Raw genomic sequence first — 21,721 nt, forward strand, 5'->3', positions numbered from 1 at the left:
TCGATGCAGGAGCTCCCGTTTATGCTGCTACTCTCGCCACCATGACACCGGAAGCCCCGTTTTACGATGTTTTGATTGAAACATGCTGATGTCATCCTGCTTATTTTTAACAATTCAATTCAATTCAATTCAATTTTATTTATATAGTGCCAAATCACAACAAAAGTCGCCTCAAGGCGCTTTATATTGTACAGTAGATAGCACAATATTAAATACAGAGAAAAACCCAACAATCATATCATATGACCCCCTATGAGCAAGCACTTTGGCGACAGTGGGAAGGAAAAACTCCCTTTTAACAGGAAGAAACCTCCGGCAGAACCAGGCTCAGGGAGGGGCGGCCATCTGCTGTGACCGGTTGGGGTGAAAGAAGGAAAACAGGATAAAGACATGCTGTGGAAGAGAGACAGAGATTAATAACAGATATGATTCGATGCAGAGAGGTCTATTAACACATAGTGAGTGAGAAGGTGACTGGAAAGGAAAAACTCGATGCATCATGGGAATCCCCGGCAGCCTACATCTATTGCAGCATAACTAAGGGAGGATTCAGGGTCACCTGGTCCAGCCCTAACTATATGCTTTAGCAAAAAGGAAAGTTTTAAGCCTGTCTCCCGAATCCAAACTGGAAGCTGGTTCCACAGAAGAGGGGCCTGAAAACTGAAGGCTCTCCCTCCCATTCTACTTTTAAATACTCTAGGGACAACAAGTAGGCCTGCAGAGCGAGAGCGAAGTGCTCTAATAGGGTGATATGGTACTACAAGGTCATTAAGATAAGATGGGGCCTGATTATTTAAGACCTTGTAAGTGAGGAGCAGGACTTTGAATTCAATTCTGGATTTAACAGGAAGCCAATGAAGGGAAGCCAAAACAGGAGAAATATGCTCTCTCTTCCTAGTCCCTGTCAGTACTCTTGCTGCAGCATTTTGGATTAGCTGAAGACTTTTCAGCGAGTTTTTAGGACATCCTGATAATAAAGAATTACAGTAGTCCAGCCTGGAAGTAATGAAGGCATGAACTAGTTTTTCAGCATCACTCTGAGACAGGATATTTCTAATTTTAGAGATGTTGCGCAAATGGAAGAAAGCAGTCTTACATATTTGTTTAATATGTGCATTGAAGGACATGTCCTGGTCAAAAATGACTCCAAGGTTCCTCACAGCATTACTGGAGGCCAAGGTAATGCCATCCAGAGTAAGAATCTGGTTAGATACCATATTTCTAAGATTTTCAGGGCCGAGTACAATAACCTCAGTTTTATCTGAATTAAGAAGCAGAAAGTTAGCGGCCATCCAGGTCTTTATGTCTTTAAGACATTCCTGCAGTTTAACTAATTGGTGTGTGTTACCTGGCTTCATGGATAGATAGAGCTGCGTATCATCTGCATAGCAGTGAAAATTTATGCTATGTCTTCTAATGATGCTGCCTAGGGGAAGCATGTATAATGTAAATAGAATTGGTCCTAGCACTGAACCCTGAGGAACACCATAATAGACCTTAGTGTGTGAAGAGGACTCTTCATTTACTTGAACAAATTGGAGTCTATTAGATAGATATGATACAAACCACTGCAGCGCAGTACCTGTAATACCTACAGCATGTTCCAATCGCTCTAATAGGATATTATGATCAACAGTATCGAACGCTGCACTAAGGTCTAGCAGGACAAGCACAGAGATGAGTCCACTGTCAGAGGCCATAAGAAGATCATTTGTAACCTTCACTAAAGCTGTTTCTGTGCTGTGATGAGCTCTGAAACCTGACTGAAACTCTTCAAATAAGCCATTCCTCTGCAGATGATCTGTTAGCTGTTTGACAACTACTCTTTCAAGGATTTTTGATATGAAAGGAAGGTTGGAGATTGGCCTATAATTAGCTAAGACAGCTGGGTCTAGAGATTGCTTTTTAAGTAAGGGTTTAACTACAGCCACCTTGAAGGCCTGTGGTACATAGCCGATTATTAGAGATTGAAGAATTAATTAATGGCAGGACTTCTTTAAGCAGTGTTGTAGGAATGGGGTCTAAAAGACACGTTGATGGTTTGGAGGAATTAATTATTGAAGTTAACTCAGAAAGATCGATTGGAGAAAAAGAGTCTAACTTAACATCAATGGTACTAAAAGTAGCTGTAGATAATATTACATCTGTGGGATGATTATTGGTAATTTTTTCTCTAATGATAAAAATTTTATTTCTGAAGAAGTTCATGAAGTCATTACTAGTTAACGCTAAAGGGATGGTTGGCTCAGTAGAGCACCCTAATGTCTGACCTTTGACCTATGATGTCGAAGGATTATTTACCAGAGTGTATTTTGTTATCTCCTTTTCCCAGTTGTTGTGCAACTCTCTCCATGCAGTTTCATGTGATATATTATTACTCAATATGGTTTCTTGAAATTTTTTTCAAGGTGAACTTTGACCTTGGGTGCTAACAATGAAGGTCAAATACTTAGCCAACCTAGGTACTTAACCTAGGAGGTCTACTATGTTTTTGTGAAGTTTGAAGATGATCCATAAAAAATTGTGGGTAATATAAAGTTTTTAGTTTTCTTTTTAACGTTTGGTGTGGTTTTAGCTTTATTTTCAGCGAAATCTAAATTGACTTATTATTAGTATCTACCATAACAGAACGTTTTAATATGATATCTTCACTGTGTATCAAGCCCTATAATCCTGAGAAAAACAGGAATGTGACATAGAGTTAATCAGTGATTTATCGTTTTCCTGCTGTCTTTCCTACACACTCACTCTATTTTCTAACTCCAGCCCTGTCCTGAATCTGCCTTTAACACTAGAAGTCCCACAGTTTTCTAACCCTCCGTCAGCCAAGTGGAAGCTAACGCCAGCTAACTTGGCTTGTCTGTTAGCATCAATTCATATGTAGGTCGTTACCTGAGTAATCTGGAGGGGAGTGGGGGTGTGTGAATGATTGCTGATTTCTAACTGCCAACTGCCTCTTTGTTTGTGTGGGGGGAGAGCTGCTAAAAGCTGTGAACTTCCTTTTGTGTTGAGGTGGATACAATCTCACTGCACTTAGCCTAGGCCAGGAAAAGTATCTCGAGTCGCCTTCAGAGCTTCCTGTGTTTCATCACTCTTGACATGCTTCATAGTATTCAAGAATGGCCTTTTCAACATGCACAGCAAACAGAGCATGTTCATTGGTTCATGGACCTCCCTGAACTAATGGCATTTATTGCAATTGTCATCTTGCGGGGGGTTACTAGGGTTCCATCACTACGTGACTGCTGGTCAGCAAACCTGGGAAACCCACAGATCATTGGAACTATGCTGCGAAACCGCTTCCAAGACATCATGCGACACCTACGCTTTGATGACAGGTCCACCCGCAGTGATCGAGCAAAGACTGATAAGTTCGCTGCAATTTCCAGTGTGTGGGGATCATTTGTCACCAACTGCATCACGTGCTTCAACCCTGGTCTACATATCACCGTTGATGAACAGCTTTTCCCATCAAAGACTCGGTGCTGTTTCCTGCAGTATATTGCAAGTAAACCTGACAAGTTTCGGATCAAGTTTTGGGTGGCTTGCGACCTAAAATCCAAGTACATTTGCAATGTCCTCCCATATCTTGGCAAGGATCCCAATCGTCCCAGTGGGGAGAGACTGTCTGAAAATGTAGTGATGAGGCTGATGGAACCATTCCTAGACAAGGGCAGAAATGTTACCACGGACAATTTCTTCACATCGCTTTCACTTGCGCAAAAACTTCTTTTCTGCGGGAGTACACTGTCCGCAGAGGAACACGGCGCTGGCCAGTTGCCGTGTTCTATAACTGATTGACATGGCAGCACTGAATGCACATGTGCTGTATCAAGCATGCACCGGGACGCAGGAAAGACGGGTGGACTTCCTGGTGGAGCTTGCAAGAGAGTTGGCTAACTTTCATATGGCTGGGAAGAAGGCAAGAAAAGAACAGTTGCTTCAGACACAACCCTCCACACCTAGCCCTGGAAAAAGAGCCATGTGTCAGGTCAAACACAAATGCAAGAACAATCATGCCACTGTGCGATGTGTTCACTGCTACAGATACACATGTGGTAAATGCAGATTACAGATACCATGGCAGTGCCAGGATTGTGAGTGATTGCTGAAAATGTTGAAATGTACTCACTCACTTTTTATTATTATTTGTAAATATGTGTACAAATGGTTGTTTTTTTTTTTTTATTTTGTACTGTTTTTATCAGTAAATCTCAGCAACAAAGGAAATACACCCATGTGTGTTGATTTCTCCCTAAGATGGCAAACTGAAACACAAATTTCCTTGTTTCTCAGGAAACTAACCACACCAAGTGGCTCAGCATGGCCCCATCTTATTTACATAACAAAAGCAGCGGTTCACAGGTGATTAAGGATATTGGGTTTTATAGGTAGAAAAGCCAAATGGCTGCTCTCTGGGACTTCCAGTGTTAATACACTAACCCGTTGTTCCGCCAGTTCCCTTCGGTGCTGTTCAAGGGTCGCGTGACGCTGTGCGAGGCTCTGTGCTGCGAGGTGCTCAAGTGCTGCGTCTCCAAGCTGGCCTCTCTGCGGGCCGAGGCGTCAGCCCTGCTCTACCTGCTCATGAGGAACAACTACGAGTACACCAAGAGGAAAACCTTCCTACGCACACACCTGCAGGTAAAGTGTTAATGTTGACAACTGTTGATGTTCAGCACTCGGTTTTCTTTTCTCCAAGCACACTCCTCTGAGCAATTCACGTGCAGTAAGGGAGGAGAAGAATGTAAAGCATGTTTAATTACAGACGGTCTGCTGAGTTTCTCTTTCTATTATCTCGCAGTGATTAGTACAGACACTATTTACTGGATCGTGTGTGCATTTCCTCCTTTCATTTTCATCTTTCTCCGTGCCCACTGCCCCACCCCCTCCACCTTCCCCTGCTTTTCTTTCCCGAGTAGATCATCATTGCAGTAAGCCAGCTGATTTCTGACGTGGCGCTGACCGGCAGTTCACGCTTCCAGGAGTCTCTCTCCATCATCAACAACTTTGCAAACAGCGACAAGGCCATGAAGGTATTGTGGAAGTCTAGACAAGCAGAAGGAAACCCAAACACAGCTGGCACCAACAAACATTATTCATTGTTACCATTATTCACTGAGGAGTGTCCAGGATGTATTGTACAATTGGATATAGCTCTCTATAGATTGATCTAAATCCACACTTTCTTCATAGATGATAATAATAAGCGAATGAGCTTTATTTTTATACTCTTTTCGTGTAAATGAGGTGTCACAACAAGTCGTTACTCATTGCTTCATGATTCTTTCACTGTTATTCACCATTTTTCTGCAGTACACACAAAGCACGGTGCTTCACTTCACTTAACAAGACAGAATGTGATGATTAGGAAATCCCGAGGTATTAGTGTTATAATTCAAAAACAGTAATTATAGTATTAAAGTATTATAGATGTTATTAATGACTTGGGTTTTTTTAAACTTGTTAATCGGGATTTCGATGTGGACCAGTTAGTAGTGGATGATTAACCACCAAAGTATCTCTGTTTTTGTCATGAGTTGTTTGGAAGAGACTGTGAATCCGTAATTAGCCTTGAGCTTGAGACACACACACCCTTTGACGATCTTCGATAACCTGAAGGTTAATCGAGCCTGACTTATCCTTCAGGTTGTTCCTGCTTCATTTCTGTTGTTCTTTCATGAGCGGGTGAAGGGAGCAAGTTTCGCTCCCCTTGTTGTTTCTTTGTGTTCTTGCGTTCACTCTTAAGAGCAGCCACACAATCACATTTGTGAAACATTACTCCTCATGGGAATTTGAATCATTAGTATTACCGCAGTAAATACCGCTCAGGAGGTGTAGATGACAGATTCAAGTTACTGCTAGTACTACTAGTTACTACTAGTGTGAAGCATGGCACAGTGTTTCAAGGCGTATAGTATTTACTGATTAACTTAGTAGAACAAAGTGACGATGAGAATAAAAAGTTTACGTTTCAATAATGGCAAATGTAATCTAGCACAAATAAGAGGTCACAAACAACCAGCTTGTTGAGAAATTGACTGGACTCTGCAGCATCATGGAGCTTGCTGGAGACTGGATTCATCTGGATGAATCTGGATACATTTCACAGCTCACACGGACCCTAAAAATCATCCAGAAAAAATGCTGCTTTACTACAGACAAGTCCATAATAGATGAGCTGGTGTTGCTGTGCCACTTGCGTAACTCGGTGATGTTCTTCCTCCACACAGTGTGATACAACAGTTGGTTAATAATGACTAAATGATGACTCTGATTTGCTCTGGTGATCTGGTGTTGTTTCCCCCGCTGGCATTTCAAACAAATTGACCTTCGTGGCAACTATCAAAGATGCAAATTACGACAAGTTTTGGCTCAACTTGCTCTTAATTGCTCGGCGAAAACGCTTTCGTGCGATTCCTGTAAATAGCCTCCTCCCCAGATACGATGCTCTGAAAAGGAAACAAATACACAGGAAGCACAGGCAGCAGCAAAAGCTACTGTGTTCACACCTTTAGTCACTAAATTGTCTCTGTGCATTGCTGTTGAGTAAACCCCAATATTAGTATTTTAATGCAGAGTAAATCTGGTCCTACGTCTCTTGCACCTTCCTGTGGGTAGGACCTTACATAACCAGCACTCAGTCCAACCATAACCATAGGTAAGATTGTAATGTAATGGAATAGTAACATAATGAAAGCATTAACAATGCAGTAACACACATAAAATGAAGGCTAGAACGCAATATGAATGACCAGCATGTTGTCTTCTGTTGCTCTTATCAGAATAAGAGCCTTTTCAAAGATTAGAAAATCCAAGCTGCACTTAAAAAATTAAAAGGAGTTAATTTTAGTCCAGCAGCAGGATGCAGGCCACATCTGAAGAACAAAGCCCCGCTCGTGTTTCCTCCTAGATTTGTTCCCTTTTTAACCAGTGTCTGTATGCTTGATGCAGTCCACAGCTTTTCCCTCAGAAGTGAAGGGTCTGACCAAGCGGATCCGCACAGTTCTGATGGCTACAGCCCAGATGCGAGAGCATGAAAAAGATCCTGAAATGCTGCTTGACCTCCAGTACAGCCTGGCCCGGTCCTACGCCAGCACCCCTGAGCTGAGGCGGACCTGGTTGGACAGCATGGCCAGAGCGCACCTAAAGAATGGAGATTTGTCAGAGGTATGAACAGGAAGACTGTGAGTGATTCTGACGTCTGTGTCTATCCCTTTTTACTCATTTTCTTTGTATTGTTACAGTCATGTGGATAGAGGTCTGTAGGAGAATAATGCGGACAGGCAGGTTGTGTTGTTTGACCAGACATCTTTGATCACACATCAATCACATTCACGCCGTCTGGTACACAGACAATGAGTGGCTCAAGGACGACTGTTTTTTCAGTGTTGTAGCAACACCAAAAGCAAATATTTGACACCTGACCTGCAGAATTAGTCCTGCAGGCCATGTTTTCCTTTCTCAGCTGCAGTGGTGTTAAAGTTAATCCGAGATGCTGTGATTTTAAACTGGACACTGTAATATCTATAGGCCCAGCTCAACACGTATTTGAGTATTTTCAACATTTAGTATTTTTATTGTTATTAAATGAAACTTTAAACGTAGAAGTCCACTTACGTTTTGCCCCCTTTTCTTTTGTTTTTGTGTTTTGGTGATGCTGCAGCAAAAGGTTATTCAGGGTGACTAAGAAACAAAACTGAATGCTGCATCCTCTGCCAAATGAAACTCTGCCATAAATTTTCATATTAATACTGTGAATACATCCAGTCCCGATGTTATACAAGGAAACGTTTGGTCAGGATTAGATCGTGGGAAAGCGAGTTCAAAGGTGAAAACTGATATAGAACTTGACCCTGGGTGGTCCAGCTGATGTTCTGTTAAGTGCAGGTCAAGTGTATTTATTTAGTTATTTAAAAGTTTATATTTATATAAGGACTTTTCTCAAAGGATTTCTCAAACTTTTCACTGTAAAGTGAGCCACTTAATTTAAACACTCCAGAGGGATTGTAACATTTGATCTGTTTTTATCTTTGCCAACGAGGTTTTTGGTAGCGTTGTGTGCGTGTGTTCTGGACTTTGTAGGTGTGTGGACAGCGGTCAAATTAGCGATGCAGTTTAGCAGACATCTAGGTGTTCAAGGTCAGCTCAGTGTTTTATTGATTTGTTATTGATGTGAGGGTCAACATAATAATAATTCTATGTAGAGCTGCTATTCTTTGTATTTGCAACATATAGGCGTATAAATATCATGTTAGCTTATTGTGGCCTTGTTACATACATTACAGTAACAGGTTATAACAGTTTAAATACACAACAAATTACATTTATGTGCAATGTTCCTGAATACGTTTTTTGTACTTGATGTTTATTACTAAACATTTAAATAATGAATTGAATGCTACACATGTACTATAGCCACACAAAAGCTAATTACACTTCAAATGATGTCAAGTTTATTAACATGGGTTTGAACATTTTTACATACAATCAAATGAGCAAAGTGAAAAGAACTGCTGAGCTTTTCAGCTACTGTCTATTCCACATCACGTCTCTTTCTGTGGAGAAACATATTGGATTATTCTTCAGTAAAGGATAAGAGAAAGTCAAAAATTACTTTTATGCCTTAGAGCTATTTCGCACAGTCTGAGAAGACAGTTTCGTTTCAGTGGTAGGTGTGGCTGTAGATATCTGCCTGAATGACTGAACACAAAAAGTCATTAAATGCAGCCTCGAAAATCATGTGTAATGATGTTATGTTGCTTGAAATATTATTGAGCAATTGCCAGCTGCATTTAAACAGTGTGCCCTGGTGTTAAAAAAGTTTTTTTCAGTGTGTTTGTTCTGTTCATGATGGTTTCTTCTTGTCTCTACAGGCTGCGATGTGTTATGTTCATGTGGCTGCGCTGGTTGCGGAATACCTGAACAGGAAAAGTAAGGTCCCCCGCCCTTCTATACACAAGAAATACTTTGATCCTTCTTGGCATTGTGTGCCTAGTGTAACTGATCTGCTAGCAACTTGTGAAGCAGCCTTTACTGTGGACCTCCTGGTGATATACATGGCAGTTTGTTTGTGGCTCGCTGTTGTTACAATGTGCAAACACTCCACAGCACAGTGGAGTTGCAAAAGCAAATTCTCACAATGCCGTACGTTATTTTTTAGGGTATCTTTATCTTATGCAAAACTGGCTGTAAGTCTCTGTAATCCGCTAAACAAATGTGTGGTGGATATGCTGACAACAGTTGGTAGACGACAAAGCTTATCTCTGAAAATTTGTTTAGGATTTAGTCCAGAGGCAGCGGTATGTATAAACTGAAGCTACCTTCCATCAGGTAGATTAACTATCACCAGGCAGTTACAGCATGTGGGGAATCGAAGAATATCCACCTTTCATGTGTTTCATTTGGTTGTGGTTCACACCTATCTGGATTTTCGTTAATTCTCAGTGTCACAAAAACACCTGACACACCTGTCGGGGGAAATAAATAAATAAATAGGAATCTGTTTTGTAGAAAATGTCCTAGTGGAGGTTTATGTGAAACATTTTTTGTTTTCCTCACTCATCTTTGCTGTTTGCTTACCAGAGTTGTTCCCCAGCGGCTTGGCAGCTTTCAAGAAAATCACCTTTAACATTGACGAGGAAGCTGCCATGAAGGAAGACGCCGGCATGCAGGATGTCTATTACACTGAGGTGTGGCACCTGTTCAGGAAAAATGCTTATTTAACATTTTCTGAAGATATAGAAATCAGCCCGACAACCCAGTTAAACAATCATTTTACCTCAAATAAAACAGAAACAAAAATAAACGGCTTATTTGTCACAGAATTTTGTACTTGGATTTATGTTTCTCAAGCAAAGCATCAAAAATCCGTTTGGGCATCTCTACTGTAGAGTGTTTGTTAAAGAGGACCCACTGTGCTCAACTCAAATTTGGATTCAACCCTTTCATGCATGAATTATGATGACCTCAATCAGGATTTTTTTTCTTAAGTATTTTTTTCATCTTTAGGCATGAAAAAAAGATTGAACTTCATTTTTTTAAACATGTATATTTCAAAGAGTTTTTTACACTTATACATGTCCACTGGCTGACCAGTGGGTTGCTGGGTATGGAGTGACAGGTTCTCACTCCCGAGTTCTTATGATACACGCCGGGTTACAGATAGAAATCCAGTAGAATGATGCTCCCGCTGATTTAAGTAAAACGAACATACATGTGTAGATTCATTCCAAATGTTTCTCATGTTTCCGATCTCATAATATAGGGACGTGTTGGGTGCCCGGAAGTGTAATATACCAACAATTTGTCACCTAGCGTAAAATGTTACGCTATGGGAGTGAGAACGTGTTGGGAGTGACACATCAGTGTCCAGTGTAGTGGTTTATGTGCGAGTATACCATCAACGCTGACACAGAAACAGCCTTTGAATAGCTGTCCACTGTAGTGACCAGTATGTGTGAAAGGGTTAAAATTGTGAATTCAGTTTATTAATCTAATAAAAGAAAACATAACACATTTTAGTTTTAGATTTCTTGTTTTTGTAACAAATGGGGTTTCCTAATCAGTGTGTTCAGCACCGTTACAGTGGTGGATACTTATATTAGACCTTTCAAATAATAAGATGAGCAGATATAAGACATTTTTATGAACCAAATGTTTCAGCACCGAAGATGTGAAGACGTGTCAGACTGAATAGGCTACTGTCATGGCGAAAGTCAACATTCACAAACAGGCGTTAAAAATAATAAGAGTTCTAGCAGGAAGAGCTAATCTCGATTTTTTATTTAATTTTAATGTCATGTTACATATGCAACACTGGCTGTGAGAGTGAACCATCTAGGAGAAATTTGGTGCGAAGGAGGAGGAGCCTAATTGGCTTGTTTCAGACAGCGAATGAACTGAGGGGCTGCCCCAAGGCTCAGTACAAACTGTAAATGATGCAAAGCTACTCTACCAGAGTTCACAAATAAAACAGGAAATGAGCATAATGGGTCCCGTTTTATGAATCAGTGTTAAATTTCTTTTTCTGCCATTGTTTAGGAAGTGTTGGTGGAACACCTCGAGGTCTGCGTGGACGCGCTGTGGAAAGCTGAGCGCTACGAACTCATCACACACATCGCCAAACTTGTTATCCCCATTTATGAGAAGCGCCACGAATATGAGGTAGGGTGACATCATCCTTACACGCATCCATTGTGCATAAAGCCGTGTTCCTGTGAGTGTCAGGAAATGTCCTGTATTTACAGAAGTTTCCTCTTTCACATGAAGTTCTCATTAACTTTACCTGCACAGCGGGATGTCATTTCATCCCTTCACAGTGCATATTTTCACTTTGCGCACCTTCTCAGCCTGTAAGAATTCGTGGTTGGTCGTGGTCTCGGTTTGACAAATGCAGCTTTAGTGGATTTGGAGGGTTACTCTGTGAGTCAGGGTTTGGTGAGTCATGAAAGTGGCTCTCTCTGAAGACATGACCTGATACGGAGAGTTTCAGTTTAAAATCAGCTAGAAGTGACACCTTTTCAACAGCGTGTTTTAAGTGTGATATCAGTCGTCTGCTGGGGGAATGCATTTACAGCAATACAAACTGTGCATCGCAGGGTTACTGGAACTTGCACGTAATCATTTAATGATGCAGAAAATGCCTAAATGTTGTTATAGGTGATTCTAATCTGCTGTTAAGGAACTGCAGCTGCTAGAACTTAGAAGACATACCAAGGATACCTGTTTAATCCAAAAGTAATTTCACTTTGACCTGATGACAGATTAAAGGAATTGCCACGCCTCCTTTTTTATTGGTGACCTTTAATCTCTGATCAGAAACAAATATCAGCACATTGATAATAAACTCGAGCTTCGGCTCCACAGTGATTTACACTTTTGCCACAGTTTGAGGTGACAGAGATCTCTTCGGGGTCGTGGCAGGAAGGGAATCTGGCATAAAAATCTAAAAAAACCCTGCCAGATCAAACAAGTGGCAGCTACCTGCTGTGATGACCCCTTGTGACTAAGAAAGCTGCCATAAATAACTGTAACAAAAAGAAACTTTGAAATTTATTTTAAATCTCATGTTTAACAATTTCCTGCTGCGTTAACCTCTTGTCTTGTTTGCAGCAGTGTTGCATTTCACTGTTATATTTATCTTCTCTAACGATTTTTACCACCAGTTCATCATCATCATCATCTGATAACGTCTCTGACTGGAGCAGGCGGCACTAATAGGGATCATTTTGTGCAGAAGAAGAGTCATATGATGCATGAAACATCTCCCAGTCTGAAGCAGTGAATGGTAGAGGACTTTAGGAAAAAAGCGCCGACTGTGAACGCTCACCAAAACGTTCCTGTGTGCTTACAGACTTAAAGAAAAACAATTAAAAAATGCAGGAAGCATCTTGAGTTTAAAATCAGAGATGTCAGCATTACAATCCTGAGCAGCCACTGGCACTGGTGTTTGTGTTAGATTATTTACTGCTTCATAACTTCATTATCTTCGTTATCTATCGAAGATAACCGTATCTATTACATGGCGGCGCACAGTAGAGCAGCAGCTACTCACACTCCCGAAGAACGCGTCTATTCTAATGTTTCTAATGTTTTTAATGTTTGTAATACTGGTTCTGACTTTGCCCGCTGTAAGCGTGTGGCATACAATCGTACAGAACTTTTGAGCTTAAGGCACGTTTTTCTACACCTATATATATTTATACCCACACTCTATATCCATACTCCATACTGGTACTCAGGTTGTTGCACTCTAGTTATAGTGTTATTTATTGTATTGTCTTATTAGTTGTCTGTTTGTTAAAAAAACAACAAAAAAACCCCAAAACCAAACAAACTTAACTATTTATTTATAACTTAAATTAAAAAAATCTGTTTCTTCATTAGTTTTGTTTCTTTTCACTGAAGAAATTATGACCGTGTGTACATAATTTCATTCCACCTCATGTTAACATGTGATGCGAATGACAAATAAAGCTCCTTGAATCCTTGAATTCTTTCAGTCTGTCAAATACCATTTTAACATTTCAAAACACTTTCTCTCACAAGTATATCTGGTTATATTTTGCGCTTTTAGCAGCTCTTTGCTCTGAATGGAGGAGGTCTTTCGCGGCATTTCATCCCACTCGTTTCTTTTTTTTAAGTACCTGCTTAACCTGTTCTGTCATATCGGCCTTTACTGTGCTCCACTGTGGCAACATGTTGTAACAGCATTGAAAAACAGCATGAACCAAATGTCAAAATGACAATGTGTGCAGTGCGTTGGCTCCTGCACTGGATGTGTGTGCGGCTCAGAAGTAGCAATGCCTTCTTGGCGCCGTTAGTCTACTGGGGGCTGTGCTGGAACAAGTCTGATCCACAGACATTCCAGTACTTAACCTACATGAGGGATGAGTGGCTAATCAAATACAACAGGACACCTCGACTGGTGTCCAGAGTCCACACCCAGGGAGGTCACGGTTGGCGCCACACGATGTAGCAGCGACATGTTTGGCAGGGCTGGTCATAATATTTTGGTTTGTCTTGATATACAGAATTGCTTCTTTGAGCCGTGGGTTTGCAGTTTTGTTTTTTTTTGTGTATACAAAAACAAATAGACTTTAATTCGTGTGTGTTTTGCCGAGTTGCATAACTCAAATTCCTGTGTGTACGGCCCACTTGCTGCGATAAACAAACAATCGCTAACAACAGGCGAGCTCTGATGGCATCTGTTCTGCTTTTTCCAGAAACTAAGCCGACTGTACGAAACTCTGCACAGAGCGTACAATAAGATCATGGAGGTGATCCAGTCGGGCCGCAGGCTGCTCGGGACCTACTTCAGAGTGGCCTTTTATGGACAGGTGAGGTCAACAAGCAGCTTCTGAAAGCACCCACACACTCACGAAGACTGTGTGAAATGTAAATGTTGAGTGTATACGGGGCCTGGTGATGATTCAAACAATATAAATAACAGTATTAATAGTCTTGTCACATTATAGTAAAACATGCTTGCTCACTTACAAAGAGGTGAAGAGTCGTCTCTAGTTTCTGTGGTAGTTTCATGTTAATGGAGAGAGACAGAATATCAACCAAAATCACAGAAAAAAACATATAAAAGTTACAAATTGATTTGCATGTCACTGAAGGAAATAAACATTTGATCCCTTGCAACACTGAATTCTGGCTCCCACCACAGATTGGCTGTGTGCCCGCAGGTTGCAATCAGTAGTCACTCATTCAGTCAGTCAGTCAGTTACAGATGCTCCGGATCTCACATAGTAATGTGTCTCTTCCAGTCTAACCTCTCCACCACCTTGGGCAAGACCAAAGATGTGTCAAAGGACATCAGGGACACGACTGTAGAATAAAATGGTGACATCCAAATTAATTTCTCACTTCTTTAGTTGATATTCTGTCTCTGTCCTTTAAAAATGAAACCATAAAAATGAGCCACTGTTCATTTCTTTGTAAATGAGCAAACTTGCAATTTAGGCAGGGATCAAATAATTATTTCCCCCACTGGGAGTTCTCAGACTTATGTGTGAAAGACCCGGAATATTAAAACTTTGCTATTTTTGGTCATTCTCGCCTGTTAGGTTTATTAGTGGCTACTTCTGACTTCTTTACATGTTTAAGCTAACAGCTAATGTTATCTTTGGCTGGGAAGCCAATGATCTATCAGATATTCATTTCTTCTGTTCTGACACCATCCCGGTTGGGTTAGATAGATAGAGCTTCCTCAAAAGTGTCCATGTTATGCTTTTCTCTATTAGGCAAAAGAAGAGTTGTTTCATGTGTCAGAGGTTTCAAATATCTATTTACTCAAACTACAAAAGCAGGCAGTTAGCACGAACAGCACGCCTGCTAATTTGTCTGTGCTCATGTGCAGGAGAGCAAACAGGAAGAAATTACAAAGTGTACAAATCTCTTTGATGGACATTTCAGCGTTGCAGTTATATAAACACAAAGCAGGATGTTCCGTGTTTTTTTATTTGAATGGAGCTGTCGTGTTCCAGCCATTCCATGTAAGGAAAAAGACGTTATGCTTTTGAACGTAAAAGAAATAAATTGTTCGATGTGGGATAATTAGGCCTTGAAATGCTTCTCCTTATTTCTAGGGTAGTCAGACATTATTGTGTGTTCACTTTTCTGGGAAAATGTCTCAAATTCAGACTTTAACCCTGGTCTGCGAACTACTAAGCTAAATGTTCTGCTTCAGACAGTTTGTTCCCTCTTGGCTTTATATGATGTCTTTAATATGGAGATCTACTGGGCACAGAAGCCCCACCCTCCTGCTGCCTAGTCTTTCTGTTTATGTGGGGACAGCCAATCAACCAATCAGAAATTTGGTTTGAAGGAAGAGGAACCAAAAAGTACTTTTTCAGAAGAATAAATGAGGCCAAGTCGAAGGTAACTGAGGATTATTTAGAACTGTGAATCAGTTTCTCAGCTTTGCTTTGTGTGATTCAAAGCTGTGAGTAAAAACATTCACCTATACAATCTTAAATTATAACGGTTAGAAAGTGACTATAGGCAAGATTTGAGGAAGTTTGAGGAAATAGCAAAATAAAGCAAATATCTACAATGTAACGTCCTTCAGCATGCGCCATGTGGTCTGTGACTGCATCTTTTATGATGATTTACTAATCAGTAAGGACATTTGTATTGAAGAAAAAGTTGAAAATTTAGTACTAAGCAGTTTTGCAATGTTTTTTTAAGTTGTTTTCCAATGAAATGTGTATTTTGAACAGGGCTTCTTTGAGGAGGAGGACGGGAAGGAGTACATTTACAAAGAACCCAAACTGACCGGCCTGTCCGAAATCTCCCAGCGGCTGCTGACGCTCTACGGGGAGAAGTTTGGGCCAGAAAATGTCAAGATAATTCAAGACTCAAATAAGGTGCAGTAGATAAATGGAGGAAGGAAAGGGTGGGAAACGGTTGGAATAAATACTCCTGATATGTGGTTTTTGACTTTAATTGGCCGGCTGCTGTATTTGTGGAAAGCAGAAAGTAGCGGAAATAGAAATAATTAATTTGGCAGTGATGCCACACTCGGGTGTTTACTCAGAAAATATCATTTGTCCAACATAATGTTGGGAAGTGATCAGTTTCCACCCCGTGGATTTTCAATGAAGTCCCAGTTGGTGGTTTTAAAGACTCTTTCTTTGTCTGCTTTTGATTTCAGAAGAATTCAGTGGGTTATGTAGTGATCTTTCTTTCTTCTTTTTTTGGAGAAATAACAAGACTTCATGTTGCTTCTGGATGACATTCTCATTTAGCTTGGTGACTGCTTGCCTGCAGGTCAACCCCAAAGAGCTTGACCCTAAGTTTGCCTACATCCAAGTGACCTTCGTCAAGCCGTACTTCGAGGAGAAGGAAGCGCCAGAGAAGAAGACGGACTTTGAGAAGTGCCACAACATCAGCCGCTTCGTGTTCGAGACGCCGTACACGCTGTCGGGGAAGAAGCACGGCGGGGTGGAGGAGCAGTGCAAGAGGAGGACCGTCCTCATAAGTACATAGAACATGTTTAGAAAGCAAACATGAGAAGAATGTCTTATAGAGTTTTGCATGGGGATACGCCACATTAGTAACACATTCTTCCTCGTTACCACCGTTGCACATTTCAAAGGCAAAAAAAACACCTAGTAGCAGTGTGCAGAAACATGGTTCTTTGTTTTTTGTAGTTGCACGTCTGCCTACTGAATTATCAATAAATACTGAACTGTATTAACAGCTGGTTACTGTAGCAAGCGACAGCTGGACATTAGTCTCATCTGAACAATGAAGAGCACCTTTTATTTATCTATTTCTGTTTATGTATGCTGAATGCGTGTATCTCTCATTGTTTGCACACACAAAGGTTCATATGTCCACGGCTGCTCGGGCATGTCAGACAACAAGAATTCACCTGTAGATCACCCCTATAACATGTCACTATCTCTTTTTTTGTTGATTTTTCTTTCATTTTTTGTTGTATCTGCAGCGTAACATGACCTAACAAGTTCTGCCTGCGCTCTTATCTTTAGCTGCCAACACTTTCCCATATGTGAAGAAGCGGGTGGAGGTGGTGGCTGAGAAGCAGGTGGAGCTTAAGCCGGTAGATGTGGCCATAGATGAGATGAAGGCACGGACAGCGGAGCTGATTAAGCTCTGCTCCAGCCAGGAAGTGGACATGATCCAGCTGCAGCTCAAACTGCAGGGCTGCGTCTCTGTGCAGGTACAGGCGAAAAAAACCCAAAAAACAAAATGTAAACTCTCTCAGATGTGCTGCACAGCTGATCACTCACTTTTATTACTATTTTTACACTTAGTTTTTCTGTGAAGAGTGAAACGATAAACGCTAGCCCATCTTAACTAATAAAAAGGTCCAGTACAAGACAGCGCTACTCATCACTTTGTATCTCTAGCTATTAGAAGCACACACCACATAAGGCAGGGAGAGGAATTGTTTTGAATTTCACAGACTTTTTTTAATCTTAGAGAAAGGTCATTCTAAAATCTGTGTTGTTTTAGTTTAAAGATTACCAGTGTTGGTCAAGTTACTTGAAAAAGGTAATTAGCTACCCATTGCTAATTACTTCTCCAAGAAAGGAATCCTGTTACTTTACTGATGACTTATTTTCTAAAATAATTATTTACCTTATTACTGAGTTACTTTTTAAAAACATGATACATAATACATAAAAAAGCAATAGACCTTTCAGCCCAGCTCTATTTTTTCTGCATAATTCATCATATAAAATTGAATCAAATGAAAAAGCCTCTTTTTAAAACTTGTTTTATTAGTTTTAATCTTTTAACTTTATGCACATTGCATCAAGCAAAAATTAAATTATATGCAACAGCCTCTGACTGGAAGAAATGCCTTTAACATTTAAACCTATTTTCTGTATATTCCCACATATAAAATAAAATGTTTTGTGTTTATACTCACTTTTTCAAATAGATGCAAGTAAAACACAGCAGAGAATAAATAAAATCAAAGATTCAACGGCACTAAGTCCTATCGCTCTTAAATCTATTTTCACCTGTTTAGCAGGAGTGGAGCAGGCGGAGGTTTGCCCAGTGACTCAGCGGTCATGTCAGTAGGAGGATCCGGGGGTTTCACATTCCTGTGACAGCATGCTAGGTGTTTGCTCAGATTTGAAGTAAAATTTTTTGCCGTAGAAAGAAGTTTTCTTCCCACGCAGAGTGTACAACGGATGCTAATGTTTTTGTCACTTTTTACGGAATCAAACTCAAAGTAATGTCAGTACTTCCACGCTTTAGATGCTGCACTGTCATACTCTCTCCCGCACTTGTTATATTAGCCATTGTTGATCTGCACACGTCTGTTGCTTGTACGTCATCGTCATGAGACACTCTCACAAACAAAATCACAGTTTAGTGACACAGTGCTTACGAGAACATAACAGTAATCTAATTACATTTTTGCAATAGTAATCCCTTACTTTACTCGTGTTGTGGAAGTTTTTCCACTTAAATAAAGCCTGCAGACGAGCGGTGAGCGGTAGCTAACATTCTTTAATCCAGACACACAAAGACAGACAACCAAGCTTGATGGAGAGCCTGCATGACGCGGGGCAGGTCAGCAGAGTCTCCCTGAGCCTAGCATGGCTCTCAGTTTAAATACCTTCTCCAGGAACAAAAGGCAGTACACAGCTGTTTCACACCTTAAGGTTCACACTCCCTTGCTACCTCCCAGAGTCCTTGAAGAGACAAAAGACTCTTCCTGTGGAGTGGTCTGCTCCCCCCCAACTTCCCTCTTACAGTATGGGTGTCAGACATGTTAAAATCCAGTGGCACCAAGGCATTATACAATAAAATAATGTGATTAGTACATATGTGAAAGAAATTCCATTACAATCCCACCCTTTGATTCTTAAATCAAGAATCACATTAATACCGGAATTTCTTTCCTGACTTTCTGTATATCACATCAACATTATTTTACACTTAAAGGAGTTTCACACTGTGTATCCTAACTTCACTGGTCTCCCATCACCCTTTGTTCATCTTTAATCTTCCCCACAATCTAAGCTCTCACATGCAAATGGCTACAACAATGATACAGAGGAAAGGTCTTCTCCAGAGTGTCAAAGTACTTTGCATGGCAAAGTGAAACAGCATTAGGTGGTCATTCGGCCATGGCTCCTGGTGTCTGTGCCATTTACAGAGTCATAATTCCAACGCTGGTCTCCCTCTGCGCTGTCACTTTTGGAGCTTGGCACGCTCTCTTCATCCCTCGATTTCTGTTCCAACGCGGCTGTAGATTTAAGACAGAGCACGTCGTACACCTTAGTTGTCTTCCTCAACGTCAACGGCGAAACTCTTTCATTTTATTTTAAGATTTTGCTGTTCAAAATCTCCTCGTGACAATCCTTTGGAAGCCCAGTGGTGCAGCCCACTGTGGTTTGACAGTTGTCCTGGAGATGGTCCCTGCTTCTCACTGGTCCTCTTGAAACGTTCTCTCCCAGTCATGGACTGTATCTGCGTCAATCCTTCCATATCTCTCAAGTCACGGTCTCTGCAATTTAAAAATGAAAGCTTCCACGGAAAACCCTCTTTTGCCCTATGTCAGCTTAGCACAATTAGACATGCACAATGAAGTTGTGCATTGTCTCTTAAAAATTCCCAGGGATTCTCCCCTGGAGTAGTTTCACTCCAGGCCCTGTCTTAAGAAAAGGTAAAACATTAGCCAGCGGTGTGTCCTGCTGTAAATCATGTGATTGGATCATATGATTAGCCCTCTGCTGTGGAAAAATAGATGTTAGCGCAGCGATTAAAGGTTAAGTCTGCATGCCCCAAAGGTCATGCAACCTGTTGCTGTCACCTTTCTGCTCCTGTAAAAAGAAACATACATACATACATCCACCCTTTTGTCAGGTCAAGGTGGAGGTGCAATCTTGCATACTGGTGTCAAGTCAGTCAAAGCTTTTGTCAGTCCAGTCAGTCCCCATTTTTTATTTGCTGACAGTAGAAGCTCTCGTGACGCAATAAGTTTCTACTGCCAGCAATGACGTCATTTCAAAAACAAGAAAAGGAATTTAGACTGGATTACCTCGCGGAATCCTTTTTGGCAGGGACTTGTTTTCTGATTGTCCCAAATAAGTGGCTTTCTCCCGAGCCCATTTAAATTTTTGGAGAAACTCACTTGCGATTGTTCAACATGTTGTGTAGCGCTTTCGATCCCGATCTTGCAGGCCTGCTTCAAAAGAGAAAATTGCCAAACAAAAATCTCAGTGCACTGTTAAAAATCAAAAAATATGAAGGCCTCATTTTAGAAGTTGTCTAAGCATACTCTCTTAGAATGATAGATCAAAACAAACTAATTGTCAGGTTTAAAGTGGTACCAAAGAAAATGCATCAGTGAATCCCCAAAACTTTCATCCACCAGTCACACACCTCACACAACAATATTCTATTAGATAATGAATTTTGTTTTCCCCCATGTACCCAGATGTGTGTCATGATAAGACCTCCCCCACACATCAGAAACAAGAAACTCAATAACCTATTAGTCCCCACTCGTCTGACCCCCCTGCAGCATTCTGTTCACCCCTGCAATGATTCAATCATCCTTCCCCAAAATAACACTAGTTCACTAGTCTATGTATCACTTCTTAACCCACTAAGTGAACCGGATAAGATGATGGTAACAGAAATGCATGCTTAAAATGCTATTTGGTCTTCATGAGCTTCATTGCATGTGTGTATGTGTTAGTAGGATTAATGCATTTTTCTGTTTGTGTAATTTTTGTGTACCTCTCCTCTTTGCGGTGCTCCAGACACTTTTCAATTCTCCACGCAAGGCAGTCGTTTTTCTTCCCAGTTTCCTAAACCCAAATTTCATTTCCCACACTAAAACATCCTTCCTCCATGTTCTCCCCTGCTCCTTCCACTGTGGTCTCATCTCATCTCTCCCCCTTGCAGCAGTCCAGTGAGAGTCAGTTGTCTTTCAGCTTTGTCCTGTGTTCTCCACTGTCTCATCTTGCCATTTTGCTCCAAAAGTGGCAAATGTCCAACTCAGACAGTCTTTTCAAAAGTCCATTCACACACAGTGAAGTTGCAGCTCGTTGGAAATGCACGATCAATCAAAGGGTGGGATTGTAATGGAATTGCCTTTTGTTCCTGGAGAAGGTATTTAACTGAGGGCCATGCTAGGCTCAGAGAGACTCTGCTGACCTGCCCCGCGTCATGCAGGCTCTCCATCAAGCTTGGTTGTCCGTTGTCTTTGTGTGTCTGGATTAAAGAATGTTGGCTACCGCTCACCGCTCATCTGCAGGCTTTATTTAAGTGGAAAACTTCCACGACACTCGTTACTCGAAACTCGTTACTCGTTACAGTAACGCCCATCTCTGCAGATTACTCACTACCTCATCATCTGCTCATTCCGATTTGCTAATTTGTGCTGCTTTTTTCTCATTATCTGAATGAAATACTTCTATATTCATATTTATAAAGCAGTGCCGGTCTATGGCATTTCTTGCACACTCCCACTAAAATAGTATTTATAACTTATTAAGTATATCTTCTTTAGGGGGTGAAACCTCAGTTGACTGGCCATAGGTACCTCCAGATTAGTTGAGATAACAAGATTTACGCATAAATATCATTATAGATATTTCAGTTTTCTGTCTTTAGTTGACTTGTATTATTTCTTTCTTTCACATGATGATGAGTTATAAGTGTCATTCTTGTGTAAAAATGCTGATGGGGGGGATTCACCCTCCTCCGGTTGTTT

The 21,721-nt window shown here is 40.8% G+C and overlaps 1 protein-coding gene across 5 annotated transcripts in view; it reads left to right on the top strand.

Moving 5' to 3' along the window:
* The window catches only part of dock11 (dedicator of cytokinesis 11), a 95,446-nt gene that overhangs the window by 62,598 nt on the left and 11,127 nt on the right, over positions 1-21,721 (top strand). For 3 of the 5 annotated variants that reach the window (XM_063470233.1, XM_063470229.1, XM_063470230.1), the window contains 11 exons: positions 4,297-4,365; positions 4,459-4,641; positions 4,920-5,033; positions 6,952-7,167; positions 8,874-8,931; positions 9,583-9,689; positions 11,041-11,163; positions 13,725-13,838; positions 15,729-15,875; positions 16,279-16,489; positions 17,004-17,194. In XM_063470233.1, coding sequence (XP_063326303.1) covers positions 4,297-4,365; positions 4,459-4,641; positions 4,920-5,033; positions 6,952-7,167; positions 8,874-8,931; positions 9,583-9,689; positions 11,041-11,163; positions 13,725-13,838; positions 15,729-15,875; positions 16,279-16,489; positions 17,004-17,194 — 1,533 coding nt within the window. The remainder of the gene's footprint in view (positions 1-4,296; positions 4,366-4,458; positions 4,642-4,919; positions 5,034-6,951; positions 7,168-8,873; positions 8,932-9,582; positions 9,690-11,040; positions 11,164-13,724; positions 13,839-15,728; positions 15,876-16,278; positions 16,490-17,003; positions 17,195-21,721) is intronic. The other 2 variants (XM_063470231.1, XM_063470234.1) reach the window with 1 other exon arrangement.

Source organism: Pelmatolapia mariae, linkage group LG3_W (genome assembly GCF_036321145.2).
Source record: "Pelmatolapia mariae isolate MD_Pm_ZW linkage group LG3_W, Pm_UMD_F_2, whole genome shotgun sequence".
NCBI classification, from domain to species: Eukaryota; Metazoa; Chordata; class Actinopteri; order Cichliformes; family Cichlidae; genus Pelmatolapia; species Pelmatolapia mariae.